At 38.5% G+C, this 24591-nt stretch overlaps 1 protein-coding gene across 1 annotated transcript in view; it reads left to right on the forward strand.

The window, feature by feature from the left end:
• The window catches only part of LOC139951838 (uncharacterized), a 102750-nt gene that overhangs the window by 10814 nt on the left and 67345 nt on the right, over positions 1–24591 (forward strand). Inside the window, exon 13 of the mRNA XM_071950906.1 lies at positions 14895–15236. Within this exon, the coding sequence (XP_071807007.1) occupies positions 14895–15236 (342 nt within the window). The remainder of the gene's footprint in view (positions 1–14894; positions 15237–24591) is intronic.

Raw genomic sequence — 24591 nt, forward strand, 5'->3', positions numbered from 1 at the left:
GTGACGTCAATCGAGGCAGACTTTGCCTGTAATACGTAGAGTAAACACAATTGCAAAGTACATGTACGGACCAAGTCGTGAGTTTGTAAGTTTCAACAACAAAACAAATGTTTTTTCTGGCAATGCCGACCAGGTGTATTGCTGCTGAATGCAGACAAACACTTTTTGAAATGTACCAACTCACGACTTGGACGTACATGTACTTTGCACGTGTGTTTACTATACGCATTGCAGGCAAAGTCTGCCTCGATTGACGTCACAAAAGGGGTAGGCGGAGTCAGCCCCCAAACAACTTTTTATATTTATTAAACATATAAATCGTGACAAAAAATTACTAAAAAAAATTGTTTTATTGTTCATAAGCATATACTCGTATGTTTGAAAGAAAAAAACATATATTTCCAGGTGACTTTAAAGTTTGGAAGAAAACTCATCAAGAGGGCAGATATGATGCTTTTGGAGATGTTTCATCCATCCGTTACAATTATGGCTTTTGCGGTGTGCTGCTCCAGCTATAATCTTTTTTTAATTGCATGTACTGGCCTTCATTTTCTGCGAAATAGCAACAAATAATAAACTACGCGATCATTAAAAGGTATATGTAGGATTTTAAGATGTGCGTGGTGGAAATACGATATAGAAATGTTTGCGGTAACCCCATATAAAACCATTTAAAAGGTGTAAAATGATCGTGGTGTTCGTTTCATTTCAAAGAAGAGGAACACATCGATTTAAAAACATGTTGTCTTCTTTGTGTGTCTGTTTCAACTATGATTTCCAAAAAGATGCAATTGTTTTGTGTTCACTTTTTAAGAATGTTGCTGTTTGTTACACAAAAAAGTTTAGTTAAAAGTTGTTTTCTGCGTGTATCCGTTAAACATAATGGAAGGTTTTTTGTATACCGTTTGCATATTGCCTAGATGCAGAAACGGCTTACGAAGAAGTCAGGGAGATTGGCGAACATGCAATATCGACAGCCGATCATCGCAACGTCATAGTCCATACATATGCCGAGGCGAGGCTGTCATTGGCTGAAGGGGAAGATGAAGCCCAAAGCCCGCCCCCACCGCCTCGTGGGATTTTTAACCAACCACCTCATTGGATGTGGCAATGAGCACTACGTCAGAGGCCCTTTTCGAAACCACGGCTTCGGCTTTGGATTCGGCTCGTGCTAGCTTGGCCCTGCTCTGATAATTGTACGTGCTTGAGTACGCGCTCGTCTGAAGCCATGCCCTGAAGGGCTTCAGACGAGCCTGAGCAGTGGTTTCGAAAGGGCCATATAGTTGCTTACAGTGCGACAACAGGGACGTCTTTTTGCATAACTCATTTCTAAGTACTAGTAGACTATCATTTTTTAACCAGTGGTGGGTTTCACAAAGAATTAAGACAAGTCTTATCTCGAGTAAGGACGAGTTACTCGTCCTAACTAAATAGGACTCGCCTTAAGTTTTTAATATATCCTTTAGTCCTAAGTTAGGACTACCCTTAACTCGAGTCGTAAAATTCCTCCCATATTCTCCCAAAAAAACTCTACCCCGGTAAAATAATAACCTCCCGGATCTTCCCAAACAAATTCTTCCCTGAAACAGTATTTTGTAGAGTCAACATTGTACAAATCGCCCAAGTCAAGTCATAAACGTGCTCATGAATGTGTGTATCCGTATGTAATGCTTTATTCGCAATTCACATGACGTTCATAATAAAATGAAATAGAAAGTATCATATTCAGTAATAATATTCCTTATCCTTGTCAATAATTATTATTGAATTATCCAATCAACAAAGAAAGCTGTACCGAAGTAAATCCATTCTCCTTTGCGTAATGTGAACTGACACTTTTGTTTGATCCAGTTTACGATCCAGTTAATTATACACACCAGACAATTTGCTTAAAGGCACTGGACACTATTGGTGATTACTCAAAATAATTGTAAGCATAAATACTTACTTGGTAAAAGCAATGGAGAACTGTTGATAGTATAAAACATTGTGATAAACTACTCTCTCCCCATCTCTCTCTCTCTCTCCCTCTCTCTGAATTAACGTAGTTTTTGATAAAGAATTATTTTCTCACCATAAAGATATTTGAATCGAATTCGAAACCTCAGTTGAGGTATCGAGTTCAAGGCATCTGAAAGCACACAACTTGTGCAACAAAGGTGTTTTTCTTCAATCGTTCTCTCGCAACTTGTACGATTGGAACGGCATTGTTGTACGTTGTGAAATGTGTAATAAACTAGTCATAGTAGGAAACCAATTTTTAATGTTGTTGTTTTTTCGGGGAGGGGGCAACTTCAAAAGACTGCAACTTAGACATGTAGCATAGGATGTATTAACTTTAGGACAAGAAAGCACTGTAATTACTTAAATGTTTTTACTGTCTTTATTATATTAAATGTGTAAATTTTTCTTAGGATTATATTACATCGTCTGACATAAATCGTTTACTTCAAATTGTATAAGAGAGATGTACTTTTGAATATAGTTTAAATGAAAAGTTGTGTTAAGTTTACCCTTGACAATGACTCACTGATCTTTTACACACATGATTGTGGCAGAGGTGATGTCTTTTTTTGTTTACTTCTTTTTTTTTCTTCATATCTTTCGTATTCTTGCCCCGCTCTGACTAAATGACTGATAATTATTACCATTTTGGAGGTTTTTTTTATTTTATTTTTTATTGAACGGCCCTCACTGCAGGAATTTTGTAATCATTACACGACTGTCAATTGTTTTCATTCTTTAATTGCTTTCACTTGGTGTTTTTTCCCTAAAATAAAAGTCACGCCACATTTATTTGGCATCGTGCCTAGAAAATCACGAAACTGCAAGTCTAGTTGCTGAACACGCAAGTTACTGATAAACGAAACTGTTTCCTTTTATGGCATTGGAGGTTTCTAAAAATATGCATTTCAACAACAACTGAATTCCCGATGTGTATATACTTCGACTGGTCGGTAACTGGGTTATTAAACACTGTACAAAACACTTTTTTTCTCCTAAAAGCATTCCTTATAGTATCTGTCGAAGAGAGGTCAGTGGGCAACCTTTTCCAATGATTACATTGACATATTTTAACATTGCCCCAGCATGTGCTTGCAGCTCTCCTATATTTACAAGGATAACTTATTAATTAAGTGCTTAATTAAGCAAGCAAGCAATTAGGGTTGAATTAACACAGGTAGTGCCTGAACATTAATAATTGTAAGAAAGAATGCTAAACAAAACAATCTAATAACGAAACAACTTCAAATCATGCGCTGAGAAACGTACCATTGGATGTTGCAACCAAACATGTGCCCCACGCCTGGGTTTTTTAGAGGGACACGTTGCCTTGGATCGGTCGAGTTGGTCAATGAAAAGCGTTTGAAACCGTTTCTTATAAAATGCATAATATGGCTAGAAAGATGCTTTAAAGCAATTGGATCCTTTCGGTACAGAAAAAAAAAAAAAAGTTCACAGATTTACAAATAATTTACAAGGTTTACAGAAGGTAATGGTGAAAGACTTCTCTTGAAATATTATTCCATGAAATGCTTTACTTTTTGAGAAAACGGTAAAACAATATAAATTCTCGTTAACGAGAATTACGGATTTGTTATAAACACATGTCATGACACGGCGAAACGCGCGAAAACAGGAGTGGGTTTTCCCGTTATTTTCTCCCGACTCCGATGTCCGATTTAGCCTAAATTTCCACAGGATTGTTATTTTATATATAAGTTGTGATACACGAAGTGTGGGACTTGGACAATACTGTTTACCGAAAGTGTACAATGGCTTTAAAAGTAGAATATAATAATCCACACAAATATGCCTCGAAACTGCACGGTTTTCCTTTTACTTTGTGAATTAACATGGCCGTTATGGCGTGTTATAAATTTAGTTCACAAGCATAGGGCCTATGCATTTTATAACAAAAGACCAACTCGCCCGATCCAAGCAACGTGTCCCTTTAATGTTAAGTAAGTTAAACACCGTTTTCACGATGTGACGAGTCCACCCAGCATTATAAATAATCAGATTAAAGTTAAAAAATTGTGTGCAAATTTGTTTTGAAGGCAGTGGACACTAATGGTAAATGTCAAAATCCAGTCTTCTCACTTTATGTATCTCAACATGTACATGAACAAGCCTGTGAAAATTTGAGCTCAATCGGTCGTCGAAGTTGCAAGATAATAATGAAAGAAAAAACACCCTTGTCACACGAAGTTGTGTGCTTTCTGATGCTTGATTTCGAAACCTCAAATTCTAAACTTGAGGTATCGAAATCAAGTTCGTGGAAGATTACTTCTTTCTCGAAAACTAGGTCACTTCAGAGGGAGCTGTTTCTCACAATGGTTTATACTATCAACCTCTCCCAATTACTCGTAATCAAGAAAGATTTTATGATGATAATTATTTTGAGTAATTACCAATAGTGTCCACTGCCTTTAACATAATTTGTTTACTGCCAGTATGGTATTAACATAACAAACAAGCTTTTTAAAACATGTTTTTATTTTTAATTTATGACGAAACATTGTTTGTTTTTGTAAGAAGGGAATCAATGTGTGGTGAAGAGGTTTTCAACTAGTGGTTTAATTCCAACGAGGCCAGGTTCTTGATAATTTTACCGACACGAAGTCGAGGTAAACTATCAAAAACCATGCCTCGGCGGGTTTAAACCACTAGTTGAAAACCGATTCAACACACTTTGATTTCCATTCATAAATACCTTTTCGGTCAAAAACATCAACACTTTTTGGTCAAAAAGTAAAATAAATGCAAAAATTATAATTGTTCAATGATATCTTTCAACACAACACCCCTCTAGCTATGAAATGGTAAAGCCCTCCGCCGCCCTCGGATAAACAACTCCTTATAAGGGAATGCTGTGCGTGTCGCGCGAATCGCGTGATGTGGCACAACTGTTTCAGCCGTTGCTCTCGACCAATAGGAATGAAGAAACTGTCTTATAAGAACAGGTGCAAGCTCGCGTGTCATGTTTCAACACTTTTTACTGGTCATAAACAAAGGTTTATACACACCCACGTGACGCGCTCTCCACCAATAGAAATAGCGAAACTGTCTGAGGTATTTATGTATGATTGTTTAAGTTATTGCTGCAGCAGCTTAGTTATTGGGCCGGATAAATAAAAGCTAGCAATTACTTATCAAGTTAAAGGTTCAGCATTAGCAAGAAGACTGAAAAGTAAAATATCAGGCATGAACATTTTGCTCGCTGGATTACCTTTCACTTATAGACATATAAATAAAAACGACATTTTACTAACATACTGTAGCAATTACTCGTATTTTTACAAGCTACTGCATGAGGAGCTTGAGATTTTACTTACACAACAGTGTTGCATATATGGCTCGGTATCGGGTCAGTATTTAAGGATTATTTTTCCCTTGGCCTACTGATCCAACTTTAAATGTTACTTATAAATTTGTTGTGTACTTTAATATTGCTCTAAAAGAACCAATCTCTGGAGCGCTGGCGTGGAGAGGCTGTTTCCTCATAGCCACTGCCGCCATCAACAACTTCACAAATGGAAACTGCCCGCCTGCATTTCAGTTAATCGCTATTGATCTATGAGTCCATGCCTCTATTGTTATACTCCTGAATACCCCGCTATTGTGCTTTTCTCCGACCACTTACTAATCCGTTCAAGTAAATGGTGTTTTTCCAGTAAAAGGTTATTTATAGAGATTTGAGCAAATTGTCATGCCTGATCTTAAACTTATCGACATTTTGTTAATGCTGGCCTTTATACGGCCCAGTATCTTGTGAAACTATCAGATAATAATAAAATGTCGGTTTTATTTACATCTCAATAAGAAGAGTCCCTCAAGCATTGATTTTACCTACTAGTTCGACCAATTACTAGCAATATTAGGCCTTACTTTTATTTATAAGGATTTAAGTAAAAGACTAGTAAAAGCAAATGCTAGTTTTTATTTATCTGGCCCAATGTCTTTCCGAGCAATGGTATCCAACGGAGTAGCTCCAGACCCTTAAAACACATAATTACGAGTTCAAAACACATATTGCTTTAAAGACACTGGACACTATTGGTAATTGTCAAAGACCAGTCCTCTCATTTGGTGTATCTCAACATATGCATAAAATAACAAACCTATGAAAATTTGAGCTCAGTTGCGGTCGTCGAAGTTGCGAGATAATAATGAAAGAAATAAACACCTCTGTCACTCGAAGTTGTGTGCTTTCAAATGCATGATTTTGAGACCTCAAATTCTAAATCTGAGGTCTCGAAATTAAATTCGTGGAAAATTACTTCTTTCTCGAAAACTATGTCACTTCAGAGGGAGCCGTTTCTCACAATGTTTTATATTATCAACCTCTCCACATTAATTACTCGTCACCAAGTAAGGTTTTATGCTAATAATTATTTTGAGTAATTACCAATAGTGTCCACTGCCTTTAAAGGGTCTGGGTACTTTTTGGTAGGACACAAAACACAATGTCCACAGATTTGAATGAAACTTACACGGTTTGAAGATTATGATGATAGAAAGCTCCCCTTAAAATATGACTTGCTTGATAATACAAAGGTCGTGGGGTAGAACCCCACCCGAGTCTCCTGAGACGATAATTATTTTCGTGATTTGTTTTACTCCTTTCTCAAAAACCATGAGGTGCAGCTGTAGTTCTTGAGAAAGGAGTCAAACAAGTCACGGAAATGTCTTCGTCTCTGGAGACTCGGGTGGGACTCGAACCCACGACTATTGCATTATTTGAAGTTGATTCACCTTCTCCCGTTTTTAGCGTCAAACTGCTTATGCCCGTTGATTGACCTTCATTCAAGTCTGTTGTTGCTGGCAATGTTGTGATGGATGCCGGTTGATCTATAAATGATATCCAAACATAAATTTCATATTAAAATAAAATTAGGCAGTGTTTTTAATATAGGCCTTTGACTGTCTCCATTGTGTGTGTAGCTTGTTCAGTAATCTCCACTGCCACAAATTTTTTCTTGAATGTTGAATGCTGTCTTGCCTCGGAGAGAGACAAGAATAACAACATAGTCTTTGAGAATATTGCTTTTCTTGACACACTATCTTAACGAGTAGATACAGCAAACATATAGGGTAAAGGCAGTGATTGAAGTCAAGCATGCTTCCCTTTATCCAGCCCCTAGGGATCGTTGATAGAGATTGTGCCACATTTTAAACCACATTAGAAGCCTGACATACTGTAGGTGTAATAAACCAAAATTAACAGAAACAAAAGATTATCACGATCAAGGATTCCTACAACTTGAACACTTTGGCGTCACGGTACAAACATTCCACCCGGCATTGTTTTAAAGGATTTGGGTACCTTTTCAAAATGTCCATATAATTACATTAAACTTACAGGGTTTGAAAATATAGTTAGTGGAAAGCTTCCCTTCAAATTTTACTTACTGAGGTGCTGTAGTTTTTGAGAAATGAGTAAAACAATGTCATGAAAATATGTTTGTAAATGATTAAAATAATTTTCGTCTCATGAGACGAAATTATTTTCATGACATTGTTTTACTAATTTCCCAAAAACTACAGCACCTCAGCACGTAATATTTTCAGGGAAGCTTACTACTATCATTTCTTTCAAAGTGTAAGTTTAGTTTAAATCTGTGTTTGTGTTTTTTGTCCAACAAAAGTTACATAGACCCTTTAAATTAATCGTTAATAATCGTTACTTTGCAAACTTACCCCCGAAGCCAATTGTTGTCGAACTGTGGTTGGACTGGTTGTAGAAGGCGTCATGAACGTCACATTGGTATCTTCCTTCGTCCTTCAAGTTCAAGTTTAGAATCGTAAGATTACAGCTTGTCTTGCCGTGATGAAGCGCGTACTTTCCCGTCTGGTCGACGGAATGAAGGACCTCACCCGATGGATCGCAAGACTGCAGGACGATGTTGTTGAGTGACCAAACAAAAGTGAAACTTCTTTGATCAGTTGTGCCGCTGTCGATCACAGAGCACGACAATGAAACGTCCCCCCCTTCTCCATGAGTAAGAATGTTTTCTGCCTCAACACCAAAATTAGCTTTAAGATAAAAAGGTTTATAATTAAAAACGACGTTCCCAATGACAGACCAAACTCTTTGGCAATAATTTCCTTTGATCATAATGATCGGTTTGAAATAAGAAAATCACGTGAAATACTTCTACAACCCAACCTTCAAAATGAAAAATTGGTAGTGATCGGTTCAAGTTTAGAATCGTAAGATTACAGCTTGTCTTGCCGTGATGAAGCGCGTACTTTCCCGTCTGGTCGACGGAATGAAGGACCTCACCCGATGGATCGCAAGACTGCAGGACGATGTTGTTGAGTGACCAAACAAAAGTGAAACTTCTTTGATCAGTTGTGCCGCTGTCGATCACAGAGCACGACAATGAAACGTCCCCCCCCCCCCTTCTCCATGAGTAAGAATGTTTTCTGCCTCAACACCAAAATTAGCTTTAAGATAAAAAGGTTTATAATTAAAAACGACGTTCCCAATGACAGACCAAACTCTTTGGCAATAATTTCCTTTGATCATAATGATCGGTTTGAAATAAGAAAATCACGTGAAATACTTCTACAACCCAACCTTCAAAATGACAAATTGGTAGCAGTATTAGAAAACACAAAATAAATGGGTAGACTAACACTTCTGAAGTGTAATCAAAACTATTAAGACAATTCGAACGTTCTTTGTTGGGAAAATTGTTGCCGTTTTTTATATGCTAATTTAGTCGGTGAACTTGTTTACCAGACAAAGGTCCGTTTTATTGGTTTGCCCCATTCAACAATAAAAATGTAACCCCGCCGTTCATTTTATTTGAAGGTTCCGTTGTCATAAATTTCAATAATTTAGAGGTAACACTTACCCTTTTTTTACTTCGACTCTTGTTTTATTTTCATTTCTGATGTTTTGTCCATAAACTTCACACTTAACCACGGCATCATCTGCAAGGCCTATATTCAATATTCTTAGATTACCATTGTCTTGATTGAATTCCACAGTCTTGTTCTTGAACGATGCCACGCTACCACATCGTGCAATGAACTCATCTGACATGTTTTCCACCCTATTAACTAACGTCCATTTCAGTATAATGCCATGTAGCCCATCACAGGATGGAATCAATGTACCATCCGCATACCGAGCCTTGCATTCTAATGCTACGTCTTCACCTTCAAAAACTGAGACGACTGGTGGCATGTCTATCGTGATGGACCAACAAAAGATGACACCTATTCAAAATGGAAAGAAATGTCAATTTTTCAAATAATTGAACAAAACAAGGCCTTAAGGTCACTTCAAGGTGTGGGCTACAATTATTTTATTTTAGAGGCCGTTGTCACCTACTCCTAGGGCTGAAACAGGGTTATCCCTTTTACAGTCAATACGGATGTAGGCTTGGGTATCATCAGCCCGAAGCCTGGCTGGTAGAGCAGAAAGCACTACCTCCCCAACTTTACGAAGCAATCATGTTTAAGTGTGATGCTTAAGGACACAAATGTCACGACCGGGACTCGAACCAACACTCTGCTGATCAAACACCAGAGATTGAATCCGGTGCTCTTCTTAACCGCTATGCCATGACACGCCCCTACTTTTGTATTTTAGTGTACGTTTTTGTCTTCGACACTGCATCAACATTCAGGTTGCTTCTCAAAATAAAAATAAAACTATTTTTAATGTTTTATCGACACTTAAGCTTGTCGACTTACCTTGAAACATAATTCCAATAACTATCAAGACTGCGAACTTCTCGGTAAATGCGCCTCTCATTTTTTGAATAATTATTGACACTGTGAAAACGTTGTTGGATAACAGCTCACTTTGGTATTATGTAAAAGGTTGTTTTAGTTCACAACAGTCAATAATATCTCGTAACTAAACAGTACACTGAGAAAAAAAGAAGAAAAAAAATGAGCAAAAGTGATCGACGGAAAACAACAATGGACATCATCTCTTCAAGCAAGAAGTGGTGATGCGCAATAGTTACCTTAAAAAAGAAAAATAATTGTCAATTTTCTTTTGTGAGTATTGGTTCCACTATCATTTTCATCTCTAAACAAAACTGCTGCGAAAAAGGTTTCGATTTTCTTTCTTATTTTTTAAAACACAGAATGCAGAAAAGAAAGGTTCACACGGTTGTCAAAAAACAAAAAAGAAAGCAAAACTTTTAAATAACGTTGAAATTAACTAGGTACAATTGCTGTAGACGACCGGTGTCCCATTTGCGTGTGAATTTTAACACTGTATGGTACAATGACGTGCTTGATCACAAGTTACCACTTGTTTTTGAATTTCTATGAGACAGTTGTTATGTCCCATTATTAGGGGCAAGCTTTTGCTTAGTTACATAAGAGAGAGTGGACACCCATGCAACAAGATTCTGATGGATGTGTATGGTATGGCACAATGGTACCAGGGTTTGCTCATCTGGAGGTTGAAAAAGCCATGCCCTGAACAATTTGACGTAGCAACTGTCTCTATAGTCTGAGGAATTCAAATTTAAGCGGTACATTGTAACTAAGCATGTAAATGGCTTATTGTTTTACTGACTCAAATAATGCACCACCATTCTCTTTTTACACGAAGTTCTTCAGTCCATTTTACATACCGTTTTCATAATTTTTTTCCGGGCCTTGGTAAGCATAGGGTCCTTCATCGGGTCGACCCCGCGGCGCTCTGTCGGGTGAGCCCTTGACAAGAGCTAATCGAACGACCACTCACCCTCTCGTGGTGACGGCATGCACCTCGGGCCAGCCACAAGTGACCCACTCCACAAGCAGGGCACTTGGGGCTGACCCGGGTGAGCCCCTGGAATGACGTCAAAAAATATTTGAACGTACCAGGGGCAGATCGGGGTCAACCGGGTGAAGCTTATCGAACACTGTAAACAATAACAAACATTTTGGCATAGAAAATCCATTGTCTGCCATTTCCAAATTGCTTTTTGAGCACGTTTTAAGCAATTTCGAAGCAGTTACATGCAGGGATAGACGTGTACGGGCAGCCGTTTCCATACCCCGTAGGCATGACAAACGATGGGTCCATACCCAACTTTTTTCCAGGCGGGTTAACCATGGGGCCGGTGGGTGCACATCAATTCAAGCAGTACAAGGCACTGTAAGTAAAAACTACGGTGGCTGATCTCCGCCAACAAATTAATAAACACTTGTTCAGTAGGGCGTTATAACGCCCTATACGGCGTTATAACGCCCTAAATTAGGGCGTTATAACGCCCTAATTTACGGCGTTATAACGCCCTATTAGGGCGCAATAACGCCCTAAATTACGGCGTTATAACGCCCTAATAGGGCGTAAAATAACGCCGTAAAACTAGGGCGTTATTACACCCTAATTAGGGCGTTATAACGCCGTATAGGGCGTTATAAACGCCGTATAGGGCTTTATAACGCCCTACTGAAAAGGTGTTTATTTGTATGCGGAGATCAGCCACCGTAAAAAACAATGGTGTAAACGTTCATTTCGCCACCAGGCGCCATAAGTCGAAACATCGAAACGGGCTTCCAATGAAATCGGAAAACGGAGATCAAAGCCAGAAATCCTCTGGTTTCCAACCCAACTTCGAGTGAGTTTTCTCCTTAAGAACAGCATACTGTGTTTTAAATGGTGTTTGAAGCTTTGCATGATGTGGAAAATAAGAGTATTACTCTTTGACATCATTTTTTGTTGTTAAACGGTTAAATTGTTTCATTAATAATTGCTTTTTGGTAACACGCAGATGTAATCCCGAAATTTACACGCACCTGTCCTGATTGATTAGCATCGGTTTCACACAACTGCATGTATAGTTATGCCATTGGCTACAACGATACATTAGATACTGTGTTTTGATTGGTTCGAGGCGATAAATGGCAGCTGCACTTTCCCAGCATGCAGTGCGTTATGAAATGCAAGTAGTTGGTGAAAGGTGAATATGAAAGGGGATTAGATAGGCTACACATGTGCACACTGCACGCAAACGAATGAAAGTAAAAGCTTTCCACATCTGTGTTTTGATTGGTCCGAGGTGATCCACCCAAATAAAACTTCTCTTAGGACCAGATACTGGCTGCTGAAGCAACTTCAAGAAGAATGCCTTCTCGAAATTAATGTTAGAGATATCCTGGAGAACTTCCAGCAGAATGATCAGGGCCTCCCAACAGAGGAGATCTCCCAGCCACAGATTGTCAGCCTCTCAAATGCCATCAGATGAATGGGCAATCCTCCTTGGATTATTTCTTAGGTCGCATGTGCATAGGTGATATGGTAGCCGAATTATGCACCTTGTGGGCTCGGATACATGCAGAGAAAGATAACTTTGTCAAGTATGAATGATGTGCGCAACTACTAATGTCCATGATCGGGGGATGATCGACCTCCCACTCCACCACAAAACCAGAAGAAAACAATAAATATAAATAAAATAAAACATTGTTACAACTACATAGTTGGTATATTGGCGCTTTACAAACAGTTGTTGTTATTACTATAGGTTTTCTCGGTCAATTTCGGAAAAAGAGCAGCCAATTTAACCACCAAGCTATTCTATTTCGCGCAAAATCGAATGCTACTCAAAAGGGTCATTCGATTTCGTTTTGGGATTAGTCATATGTAAAGTTGCGTCATTCGAATTAACAAAATAATCATTCAATTTAACAATTCATCAAAGCAGCATTCAAATTCGCAGACGCTTCTTGAGGCGTGTGTGTCACGAAAAAGAATGACGCTACGCTAAATTGAACAGAGTGCTTAAGGAATTTGACTCGACCCAAAACGAAATTGAATGGCCGAATTCTGAATTTGAAACGCAGTGACAACTGGAAAAGCAAAACAGCTTTAATTCGAACGCATGAAAATTAAATTGACTGCTCATTTGCCGAATTTGACCGAGAAAACCTATATTATTATGATAAACAATTATATTATATCCTGTAAATGGGGGCTATAATCTGTGTATGATGAGCATTACGATTATGTGAGACTAAAAACTGATAGGCAAAAAAACCCCTGTCTTCAGAATGTTTGGATCCGCCCCTAAGAGGGTGAGATTTGATCGGGTTGAACTGGGGGGGGGGGGGGGGGGTGGTGATTGAAAGTTGAGTATCTGCAATATTAAACAAGCAACAAATTTTTTTTTAGTACTCCTTTATTGTCCAACTACCTGTAAGTCACTTTTAGCAACCACCTTGAGGTTTTTATGACTTCCAGGACTCAAGAAAAATGATATTGTGTCATATTTGGCTGCCATTTTGAAATTTTCTGATTTACATAACAAATAACAAAAATTCCGGAGGGCTCCTCGGCTAATATTAATTAATAGACCCTTATAGGGAGCCCTGTGCCAAAAATTGTGCTTTTGTCCGCCGCGTAACTGTAATTTCGCTAAGCCACCTGACTATACGTAAGCATAATACTTTTATTACAAATAGCTGTTTTTTTTTCGCAAATAATATGTAAAATGTTGAATGACACGAAACAAATTAAGTATTTACATCCTTGTATTAAATAGATTTACCATCGGCTCATAAGTGTCATGTCAAGTACAGTTAAAATTAGGTGTTCACAATAATTAACAGAACACTGTAATATCAAACCGGATATCAAATGGTTTTACAATAACAAGGGGGTGTTACCCTTTTTCTGTATATCCAGTATTTAACAGGAAAGAAAGCGAAACTTTCTTTCTCCCTCTGCGCCTGAAAAAAACTGTTGATTTTTGGGCAGAAGTAATTGTTTAAAAGTTAAAAGGAAGACACTTAAAACACTTCGTGAGAAGATTGAAAGTCGTTTTACTTATACAAACAAGAAAGTGAACTTGGTTGCAAAACGTAAAAACTGTATCAGTGCTTGCTAAAACAACACACGCCCATTCATTGTTTGCAATCGACCAAAAATCACCAACATAGCTGATTTGAGGAAAATATTTAATAGGAAGTTGCACTGCTACTGGTTATAATCATTCGGACCCCGTCACAGTTCCAGCGATAGAACTTTACTTGATTCAAAGTGCAGCGTCTTTGTCTGTTAAACTGTTATTCGCCAACATCTTCACACGTACTAATATATTGTTCAAAAGATGGAAGGAAGCCTTACCCAGAGGTTCGCAGTCTTGTTAATTATTGGAAACATTGTTCAAGGTAAGTCGACAGAAGTAAAACCCGTAAAGCGAAGTACTAGTAGCCTTGTCCAAGGCTCTTTACGCTCTTTAGGAACTGGATATATACTACTCTACGGTACACAACAGTACTTGATCCGTGGGGTCGAAGCATGGTTTTTCGAGGCTTCAACCTCGTACAACGAGGCCGAATCGAGCTTCGTTTGCACGAGGTACAAAAACCTCGAAAAAAAACATGCTTCGACCCCACGGTTTCAAATACTGTTACTGTTACTGTTATGTTTTTTATCCAGGTTTTTTTCCCCGCAACTTTTAGAACAATTTGTTTTATACATTGTAAATAATTATTTGTCTCTCCTTAACCAATTTTTTCTTAACTGCAATAATGTGTAATATAGTGTGATTTTTTTCTTATTTTTAATCTCTGTTCATTTTCCTGTAATTCGACCTCCGGTCGCCATGGGAATTTGTTTTTAAAATAATAAACCAATAATGAATGAATGAAAGGTACCGTGCAGTATAGTATCTAGTATGCAGTTTGTGAATTCAAAGCGGGCCGGTGCTTGCGTAAAGAGTTTGGACAAGGCTACAAGCGTATAGTGGTTTCAAGATAAACTGAAATATCGCGCATGAAGAAATTAATATAACTACAACGTGTTTATTTTAGACAGCTACCTAAAAATCAGGAGTGTCGAAAAACAAGAATGTTCACCTGGTAAAACATTGTTGAATCATTCTTCAATTATTGGGTTCAATATTGTTCTTTGTATTGAATAGGTGTCATATCTTCTGGGATCATCACGATAGACATGCCACCAGTCGTCACAGTTTTTGAAGGTGAAGACGTAGAATTAGAATGCAAGGCTCGGTATGCCAATGGTACATTGATTCCACCGTGTGATGAGCGACACGGTTTAACACTCCAATGGATATCAGGTGATGAAATTGCACGGTGTGGTAGAGTGGTTTCGTTCAAGAACAAGACTGTGGAGTTTAATCCAGACAATGGCAATCTAACAATATTGGAAATAGGCCTTGCAGATGAAGCCATGGTTCGGTGTACAGTGAATGGATTAGTCGGCAGGTACTCAAACATGACACATCTTAAAGTTCAAAAAGGTAAGTGTGTACCTCTATATTATTTAAATTTACGACAATGGAACCTTCAAATAAAATGTATGGCGTGGTCACATAACTATTGTTGAATGGCGGCATACCAAAGAGTTTGGTCTCTCACTTGGAACGTCGTTTTTAATTATAAACGGTTTTTTTTTAAAGCTAATTTTGGTGTTCAGGCAGAAAACATTCTTACTTCTGGAGAAGGTGAGGGTGTTTCATTGCCGTGCTCCGTGATCGACAGCGGCACAACTGATCAAAGAAGTTTCACCTTTGAGTGGTCACTCAACAACACCATACTGCAGTCGTGCAATCCATCAGACGAGGTTCTTTATTCCGTCGACCAGACTAGAAAGTACGCGGTTCTTCACGGCAAGACGAGCTGCAATCTTACGATTCTAAACTTGAGCTTGAAGGACGAAGGAAGGTACCAATGCGACGTCTATGACTCCTTCTACAACCAGTCCAACAACATTTCTACAAAAATCGTCATTGCGTGTAAGTTTTCAAAGTTACTAACTAAGATCGGATTATTAACAGTCTGGAATATAAGGTCGGTTTGTCTCTACACGACACTCAAATGGACCATTATCACGCTGTCACAATTTTGGTCATGTTCCCTGTTTCCAATAGCAGTAATGAATGCTAACATATAACAGTAATGAATGCTAACATTTATTGCGCAAACATGGCACCAGACTATTATTTCGTCAAGCCACAGTTTGGTTACAATGAGTTGGAATGGAGTAAAATCAAGATGGCCACACCGTGATAAAGATATATGCAAGTTGCAATGGCAATATTTTGCATCTCAAATCCCCGCCTGTGTGCATAAGTTCAGTTCTAATATGGATAGTTGTGATTTATAGTAGGTTTTGGGAAATCGCAAAGCATCTGCCTTCGATTTCACAAAGAGTTAGGACTCGTCTTATCTCGACTTAGGATTAATCTTAAGGTCTGCATGCTACAGTGCAGGGTTGGGACTCGTCCTAAGTACTAAGATTAGTCTTAAGTTAGGAAGAGTTTTGTGAAATCGAAGGCAGGGATGTTGCACAGGCGTTATGAATACTTCACCTTAACGAGCAGAGTATACTGTTCGAAACGTCGAGACCCAACCGGCTCTTTTCAGAGCCAACACTCACCCTAAGAGATTTACACATGGTTGTACCCGCAAGTTTACTATTTATTTATAGTTTCTTCTTATTTCTCCACACAATGCAAAGCTTCAAACAATACTCACCTTAACAAGTTGAATAGTTTAGCCGCCTTTCACCTCTAGCTGATTTTCATGGATGGCTCGCTGAAGACCCACGGCATTGCTATGAAGCTCGCCCATTAGCTTCCAAACCCCATCCCGTGTACCTTCCAAAGGCTTCCAAAGCTGTGATGATAACAAGCCCTTGGTAAAATGACTGATAATGAGCCATTTGCGAGTGTATAACCGGTTGTGAGCAGATACTACCAACATCTACCGAGCCTGATGCTAGATGTTCATCTCAATAAAAATGCCTGAGATATTTGTTTATGGTGTTAGTGATTACTCTAAACTTCTTATACATTGTTAGCTAAACCATCACCGACGGCTGCAACAAACTACATAAGCGACGGGGGATCGACGAATTTGAAAAGCTTAACCTTGAAAACAACACAAGGTGGGTTAACATATTTCAAATATTTCCCGTTTTTGAATTTCTTTATTAATTTGCGACTGCTTCCAGAAGATCAAAATGTGTAGCCGCAATACTTGGATTTAGTCCTAACCTTGTTAAAGGTTTTCCATCGTGTACGCTAGAATGACAATATTTTGTTTATAATGTATGTTTATTCCTGTTTTGTTATGCTTAATCTGTTTATACATGTATATTGTTTTTTGTATTTGGTGCTATTGCCCTGGTTTACTATATTCTTCAGACACCAGCACCATGCGCTTAGAAACGTTAAGCCCGGTATACATTTGTATTATTATTATTATTTATTTGCGTCAAGGATTTGAGACTACTTCTTCAATTGGTTTGGATTTGATCATAGTGTTATCAGCCTCTGGACTGTCAGTGATCGCAATCGGATTGATAGTCGTTGCATTAAGGCTACATCAAAAACGTAAGTGTTTGTTTTCAAGTTTGAAACTTCCAGAATCTCGAGAATTTTTACATTATTAGCAAAATGACAAATACCCCTTAAACAATTTGGTGGCCGGAAAACCACTACTCGACGTGAAGCTACGTTTTAATTGTCGTCAACTGTTACAGATGGGACAACATCAATTTTGCCGTTGTTGCTGTTGTTGATTTGTTTTCAAATAAGGCAAGCATTAAAAAAAAAAAAAAAAAAAAAACATCTGTGCAGATTTAAATGGTATTAGTTCACCATTAAGTTTATTTTATTTTGTAGTTTTTTTGTTCACCTGACCATTACCAATCACACACGGTTTTTATAAAATGGTTTATTTATTAATTGTATCAATGTCATTCATGTTAATGTTTATAACATCAGGGTTTTTACGGTATACTGAAAATAGATCACACATTAAAACATCAATAGAAAGTGAATTAATATTTGTAAAACAAGCTTTGGTTATATTCCTTTGTAGGGCAGGTTGAATTATGCGACATTTCAAAACATAGTTTGTGTCATTTTGTGCATACGTGTTCAATCAATAACCGCTCACCCAATAAAAATACAATTAGACTAATTTAATATTGCACGACTCTATTTTATTTTAGGTTATTCAGCGATCCCTAAAAGCCAAACGTAAGTAGTATTCAAGTTTAACATAGTCCCCTAGAGTTGATACTTCATATCACGACAGCTATTGGGATTTTTCCCATTACGTTTGTGTGTTCCCGCCGAAATCTAACACTAACACTGATTTTATTTTAAAGTTTACAGTAGAGGGTACTTTTGTGGCTTTATTAATTTCATAATCAAATGTCAAAAAAATCAAATGCAAAGGGAATTATCACCGGTAAATTGTTTAACGAAATAATTAGATCATATATATATATATATATGTTTTGTTTTGACCAGAAATGCTGTGAGCTCAGCTCCTGTGACTTTCAGACGGGGTCACTCACAAGGAAATGCGAATTCGATTGCACTAAATCAACCGAGCAGAGAAGAAGGTAAAATATGATTTTAGTTTCAAAGGAAATGAGCTTTATTAAAGTGCAGCATGTTTTTAAAAATACAAATAAAATTTCAACGAAGTAAATGTCTATCAATGTAACAGCTTTTGGTAATAATTGTTTTGTGTATGCTCTTGTAATAATAATAACTATATTTATAAAGCGCCTTTGGAAGCGTCGTGGCCGAGCGGTTAAGAGCACCGAATTCGAACTCTGGTGTTTCTGATCAGCAGAGTGTGGGTTCGAATCCCCAGCCGTGACACTGTGTCCTTGAGCAAGACACTTAACCATTGCTTTGTCCTTTGGATGGGACGTAAAGCCGTTGATCCCATGTGTTGTGTAACGCATGTAAAAGAACCCAGTGCACTTATCGAAAAGAGAAGGGGTTCGCCCCGGTGTTCCTGGTTGTGGCTGCTTAATGCGCCGTAGCACCTTGTAAACCCTTAAAAGGTGCTAAATAATTGGGTCTCAGAATTCATCACTGCAATAACCTATCGTTCTGAAAGTTTGTATATACTCAGCGCCTTGAGTACCTTGTTTGGTACATACGTGCGCTATATAAGACTTCGATATTATTATTATTATTATTTTCCCCAAAAATACAAAGCGCTAAGTACATCTTGCAAGGTGAATGGGACGAGGTTTGAATTTTGAGACCTAATCCTTCGCATTATCAAATGGTTTACAAGGTGTAGTGGCGCAATATGCTGCCAACCCAGCCAGGAACACCGGTGCGAACCACTTCCCTTATTACAAAGTGCACTGGGTTCCTTTAAGTGCGTTTACACAACACACGGAACCAACGGCTTAACGTCCCACCGAAGGACAAAGCAATGGTTAAGTGTCTTGCTTTAGGACACCTCTTTTGCATTTTCCCCGTTAATGTGTGTATAATTATCTGCCTCCAGAAGCGGACACATCACATGCAAACACCGGAGCTAGAGATGCAAGTCTATCTGCGTCACCGCCTTCGTCGCTTATCGACAACCACAAAGTTATACAACATTACGATAGTGGTAAGTATGAACATTGTGTGCAAAAACAATTGTAGAATTTAATTAAGTACTTAATTATAGTATTGTCATTGGTCTGAGTTGGGCCATACGCATACTGTTAATTTGGGCAATACGCATACTGTACAATTTTCCTTTAAGCGTATTCTTCACATAATTTCAACAGTCCGGTTTGACTGCATCAAAACGTGCCATTCAATCAGGCAGAACGAAATGCGTTACTTATGTCTACATTGGCTTGTCGGGCTTTCTGTTTCCATCGAGGCAGTGATAATTTAGCTTTTGGTCTTGCACATCAAAGCTCAAAGAAAAACGTTAAAGTGCAAGGAGTATAAAAGGAAGCACCGGTCGCGTTGCTTACATTTTACATCATATATAAGTTCGTTGCTTGCTCTTTCACTTTTTAAACAAAATGGAAGCCGGGACAGTTTCGATAGATTTATTTGAACTCTCATTTTGAAAATAAATTGATGCGTGTATACAATTGAAAATTAAAAAGCCGAGTGAGCAGATCCTTCAGACAGAACAATTTGAATTCCTAATGTTATTGGATATTATGTAGTCCATGACATGACATTTTGACCAAGCAGGGTGTTTATCCAATGTCTTATTGAGTATGACACTGCTATGGCAAAAAGTTCAGCAGTTTATAACAGTTAAACAAATTGTATTTTCTTAACAATTTCTTTACTTTCATTTTGGCCATAATTCCTATAATGGAGACTGCATTGGTTTGAGTCACAATAACCTTTAAAGTAGGTTTTGTGTGTCGTTTTAAATTCGTTTTATTTCTCTTCAACGACTTGAATATTGTCTGACGCAGGGAATGGTGTGATGTACACTTCAATCAACCGCCAAAAGCGCCCTCAGGTGTCAGCAGCTCCCTTCACCGGTGTGACGCGGGGTGCAACAGCCATCAAGTACCAACCCAAAAAGGTTTCGTGCTCAAACACATTTTTTACCTCGGCAGTAATTTTGGCCAGAGAAACTGATACGTTGATACTAATCCAACACATTTGTTTTAACGTTAAACACAATCTCCTAAATTGTGTTAACATAGACATTTTCGCAAACACCATTGCGCAAGCGCAGACTGTTGAATGAGGTGCATTGTGGGAAAGTTATGGATAATTTGATCACCAGCTAGACCACAATGCACCTAATTCCAAGAATTGAGCGCGCGCCCGAGTATTTGCGAAAAGGTTTAAGATTTATGTGTTTTTATTTATCCACGTTAATATTGTTCAGTCTATTCTGGGGTTTTGTATGTGTTTTTGTTCAAATTGTTTACTTTTAATTGTTTATTCATTTTTGTTTACAACTGAATTTCGTTTGATTCAGCATACTGAACTAGATGACCATTTAAACCTTTATGAATTTCAGTTTTTACTCGCATGTGGGGAAACGAAACTCAATGATAATGTGTTTAGCTAACACGGTTATTGTGTTCTCCCCGATTCATTAGGTTACCCGTCCAGGCGAATTGGTCTACGCTGATCTGCAGCACACACGTCATCACCCTCCGAACGCACCACCGATACGAACCGAACCTCCTACGCAGTACGCTGCAATAAGCCACAACATGACTCGAGCCCTTCACAGCGGTATTTCAACCCCAGCAGGCCACATCTTTGACAGCGACGAGGAAGTGGAACAATTTATGCTGGGGTTGGAAATCGAAGCTCCGCCCCCACCGCCTCGCGGCATTTTTATTCCACCTGTTTATTATTAATTGCTTTAGAAAGTGCCTCAGTGCACTTTGCCATATCATATCATTGTTTTTATGAAGCTCTTCCGTTACAACCGACAGATAAAAAAAAATAAGGGAATAAAAGGGTAGCGACGTCCGAGTTCTTTAACGGCCAGGGTCGATGCCGTGTGATAAAGGCCCGAGCCGAAGGCGAGGGCTTTTATCGCACGGCAACGATAAAACGAGTCACTAGTTCTCTCATTTATAAATGCCCTTTTGTTAGAAAACGTTAAAAATACAATTATAGACACTTTGACAATTGAAAATTCGAGGTTTGAAGTATTTTTTTCAAAACTTGGTGAAGAATCGGTTTTATGCGCGTGGGTTGTGTGTACTCGCGCGCGCTTAAAAATAGATTACGCGCACGCATAGAAAAATATTACGCGCCGTTACTCATAGCTATGAATTGCGCGTTCCGCGTGATAATATTGGCGTACGCGTGCGCCAGACACGCGGAAATCAGCCGGTTATGAACAGCTCCAGCTGGTCATTATCGACCGTTTAAACACCCACGTGACGCGTTCTCCACCAATAGGAGTAAAGAAACTGTCTGGGGTATTTATGAATGTATATTTATACACAATGGGTTTCACACAGACCAAATGCAATGTTGTGTATATGTTCATTTCAAAAAGAGGTTAAATTCTGTAAGGCGCCGGAAAAAAAGGATATAATTATCATGTTATCAGAACTGTATAGAAAATGCTCATAGCGAACAAAACGAACGAAAATGTTATAATGGCTTAACTTCATACGCGATTTTCTTTCAACAATAATGTTTTCATGCGCAGTGGCTCTTCTTAATGTTATATCGAAATCATACCTTTAGACTCAAACATTGTTTAACTTTTCTAACATAATTATTTACTGGTATTTTCTGGAGGCATATTGAGGATGTTTCTTATAAATCAGCTTTTAGTGCCCAAACATAGTGTTTCTTAAAGTCACCTGCAGCCGATTTCACGAAACGCTAGGATTAATCCTAACTCGAGTTGGGACGAGTAACCGTTCTAACTTAGGATGGGTTCAATTCGTCCTACGTACTTAGATACAGAACTGAACCCGTCCTAAGTCCTAAGATGATTCCTAAGTGAGGAAGAGTTTGGTGAAATCGACGGCTGGAAATAGATTTTTTTTCTTTCAAACATTTAGAGTATATGCTTATGAACAATAAAACATTTTTTTTAGTAATTAATTTCCACAATTTATTTGTTTAAAAAATATATACTTGTTTGGGGGGCTGACTCCGCCTACCCCTTTTGAGACGTCAATCGAGGCAGACTTTGCCTGCAAGGCGTATAGTAAACACACGTGCAAACTGCATGTACGTCCAAGTCGTGAGTTTGAACGTTTAAAAAAAAGTGTTTTCTGCATTCAGCAGCAATACACCTGGTCGGCATTGCCGGAAAAATGCAAACAAATCTTTACTGAATTGTACAAACTCACGACATGGACCGTACATGTACTTTGCAAGTGTGTTTACTACGCATTGCAGGCAAAGTCTGCCTCGATTGACGTCACGAACAGCGCCCTCTCAGGTCGGAGCCTACTCTTAAATTTGTAAATAACATAAGAACTAATTTTTTAAAAACCTTAGTTAACTGTTTATTCACATTACACTCATCAAAACACATATATTAGTGACAAAAGCTTTATTTTGAAAAAATACCACTTCCGGGTGACTTTAAAGGAACACGTTGCCTTGGATCGGACGAGTTGGTCAAAACAAAAGCGTTTGTAACCGTTTTTTATAAAATGCATATGGTTGGAAAGATGTTTTAAAAGTAGAATACAATGATCCACACAAGTTTGCCTCGAAATTGCGTGGTTTTCCTTCTACTGTGCGAACTAACATGGTCGGCCATTTATGGGAGTCAAAATTTTGACCCCCATAAATGGCCGACGTGTTAGTCGACAAGGTAAAAGGAAAACCACGCAATTTCGAGGCATGTTTGTGTGGATCATTGTATTCTACTTTTACAACATCTTTCTACCCATATGCATTTTATAAAAAACGGTTACAAACGCTTTTCAAAGACCAACTCGACCGATCCAAGGCAACGTGTTCCTTTAAACTGGCTGAATTGGGTTGCCATTTGGAGTCTACGTAGACGAACCCAATTCAATTCAATTAAAACAACTTGAATTTTCCGCAATATGCAAATACACCAGTTTGTCAGCTCCATAAAAAACATTGATATGCCCAGTGTAGGCTAGAATTAGACAACAATACGATTATTTAAAAATATTAAAGATGCTATGTCAGATTTTTGGCCGATTTGACCCAAAAATTTTGATTTAAAATTCAATAGGTATTTTGATGGGGGTCGAGAAAGTTACAAGCTTTCATTTGAGCCATTGCTCGAAAAAAGACCGCCAATTATTAGTAGCAGTGAATTAAAGTGCTCAAAATTAGTTTTTGTCGGGATCCCGACAATATATCACGTGACCAATTCTTATGTGTTTTACAAGAAACGTTTTAAATTTTTGTCATGGTTCCTGACCATTAAAAGTAAAAGTTAAACTTTGTTTCGTTAGAGCGGGTGATACTCTTTGAAATACCATTCACTAAAAAAAAAAAATCAATCTTTAATGTTTGGGGCCAAAAATCTGACAAAGCATCTTTAAGCAATTTAATGACAAAGCAGCTATGTAAAAATGTTTGAAACCACAGCAATTATATACAAGTGAGTACACATTAATTGAATAAGGGAATAAAAGTGTAGCGACGAGTTCTTTCACGGCCGTTTAGAACCGGCAGGGTCGTTGCCGTGTGATAAAGGGCCGGGAGCCGAAGGCGAGGGCCTTTATCATACGGCAACGACCATGCAAGGTTTTAAACGGCCGTGAAAGAACGAGTCAGTACTCTTTTATTCCAATTCTTAAATGCCTTTTTGGTTAAAAGGCGTAATAAAGTAAGAAACTCTGTAAAACTTATCCGTTTCCGACCTGCTTGAGCTCTGTATGTACATGTACGACGTCCGTGTGTTGCATTGTTACGACTAAGACGCCTATTTCCGACAGTTTCCGGCTCCGTTCGTGCGCGTATAGTCTTGGTTCAATACGTTCTCGTTTTCCTTTCACACACAGCGCGGCCAACTCACCGGCAGCGCCCGCATCGCCCGTAACAAGAAACGTCTTGCACCAAGACTAGCGCGGAGTATCCGCTCACAACCGGTTATAAATACTGGTCATTATCAAAGGTTTAAACACCCCCACGTGACGCCAAAGAAACCTCAACAAATGCCCTGTTCATGTAAAATCGCTAGCCTACACAAGCTTGGTTCGTCCCATCCTAGAGTATGCCACAGCAGCCTGGGACCCACATAGTAAAAAGAACTGTCAAGCCCTGGAAAGAATTCAAAGACAAGCAGCTCGCTTCACCACAAATAATTACAGTAGAACGCCAGGTACAGTCACCAGTATACTAGAAGAACTTAGCTGGAAACCACTAGAAATAAGAAGGAAAG

Source organism: Asterias amurensis, chromosome 19 (genome assembly GCF_032118995.1).
Source record: "Asterias amurensis chromosome 19, ASM3211899v1".
NCBI lineage: Eukaryota > Metazoa > Echinodermata > Asteroidea > Forcipulatida > Asteriidae > Asterias > Asterias amurensis.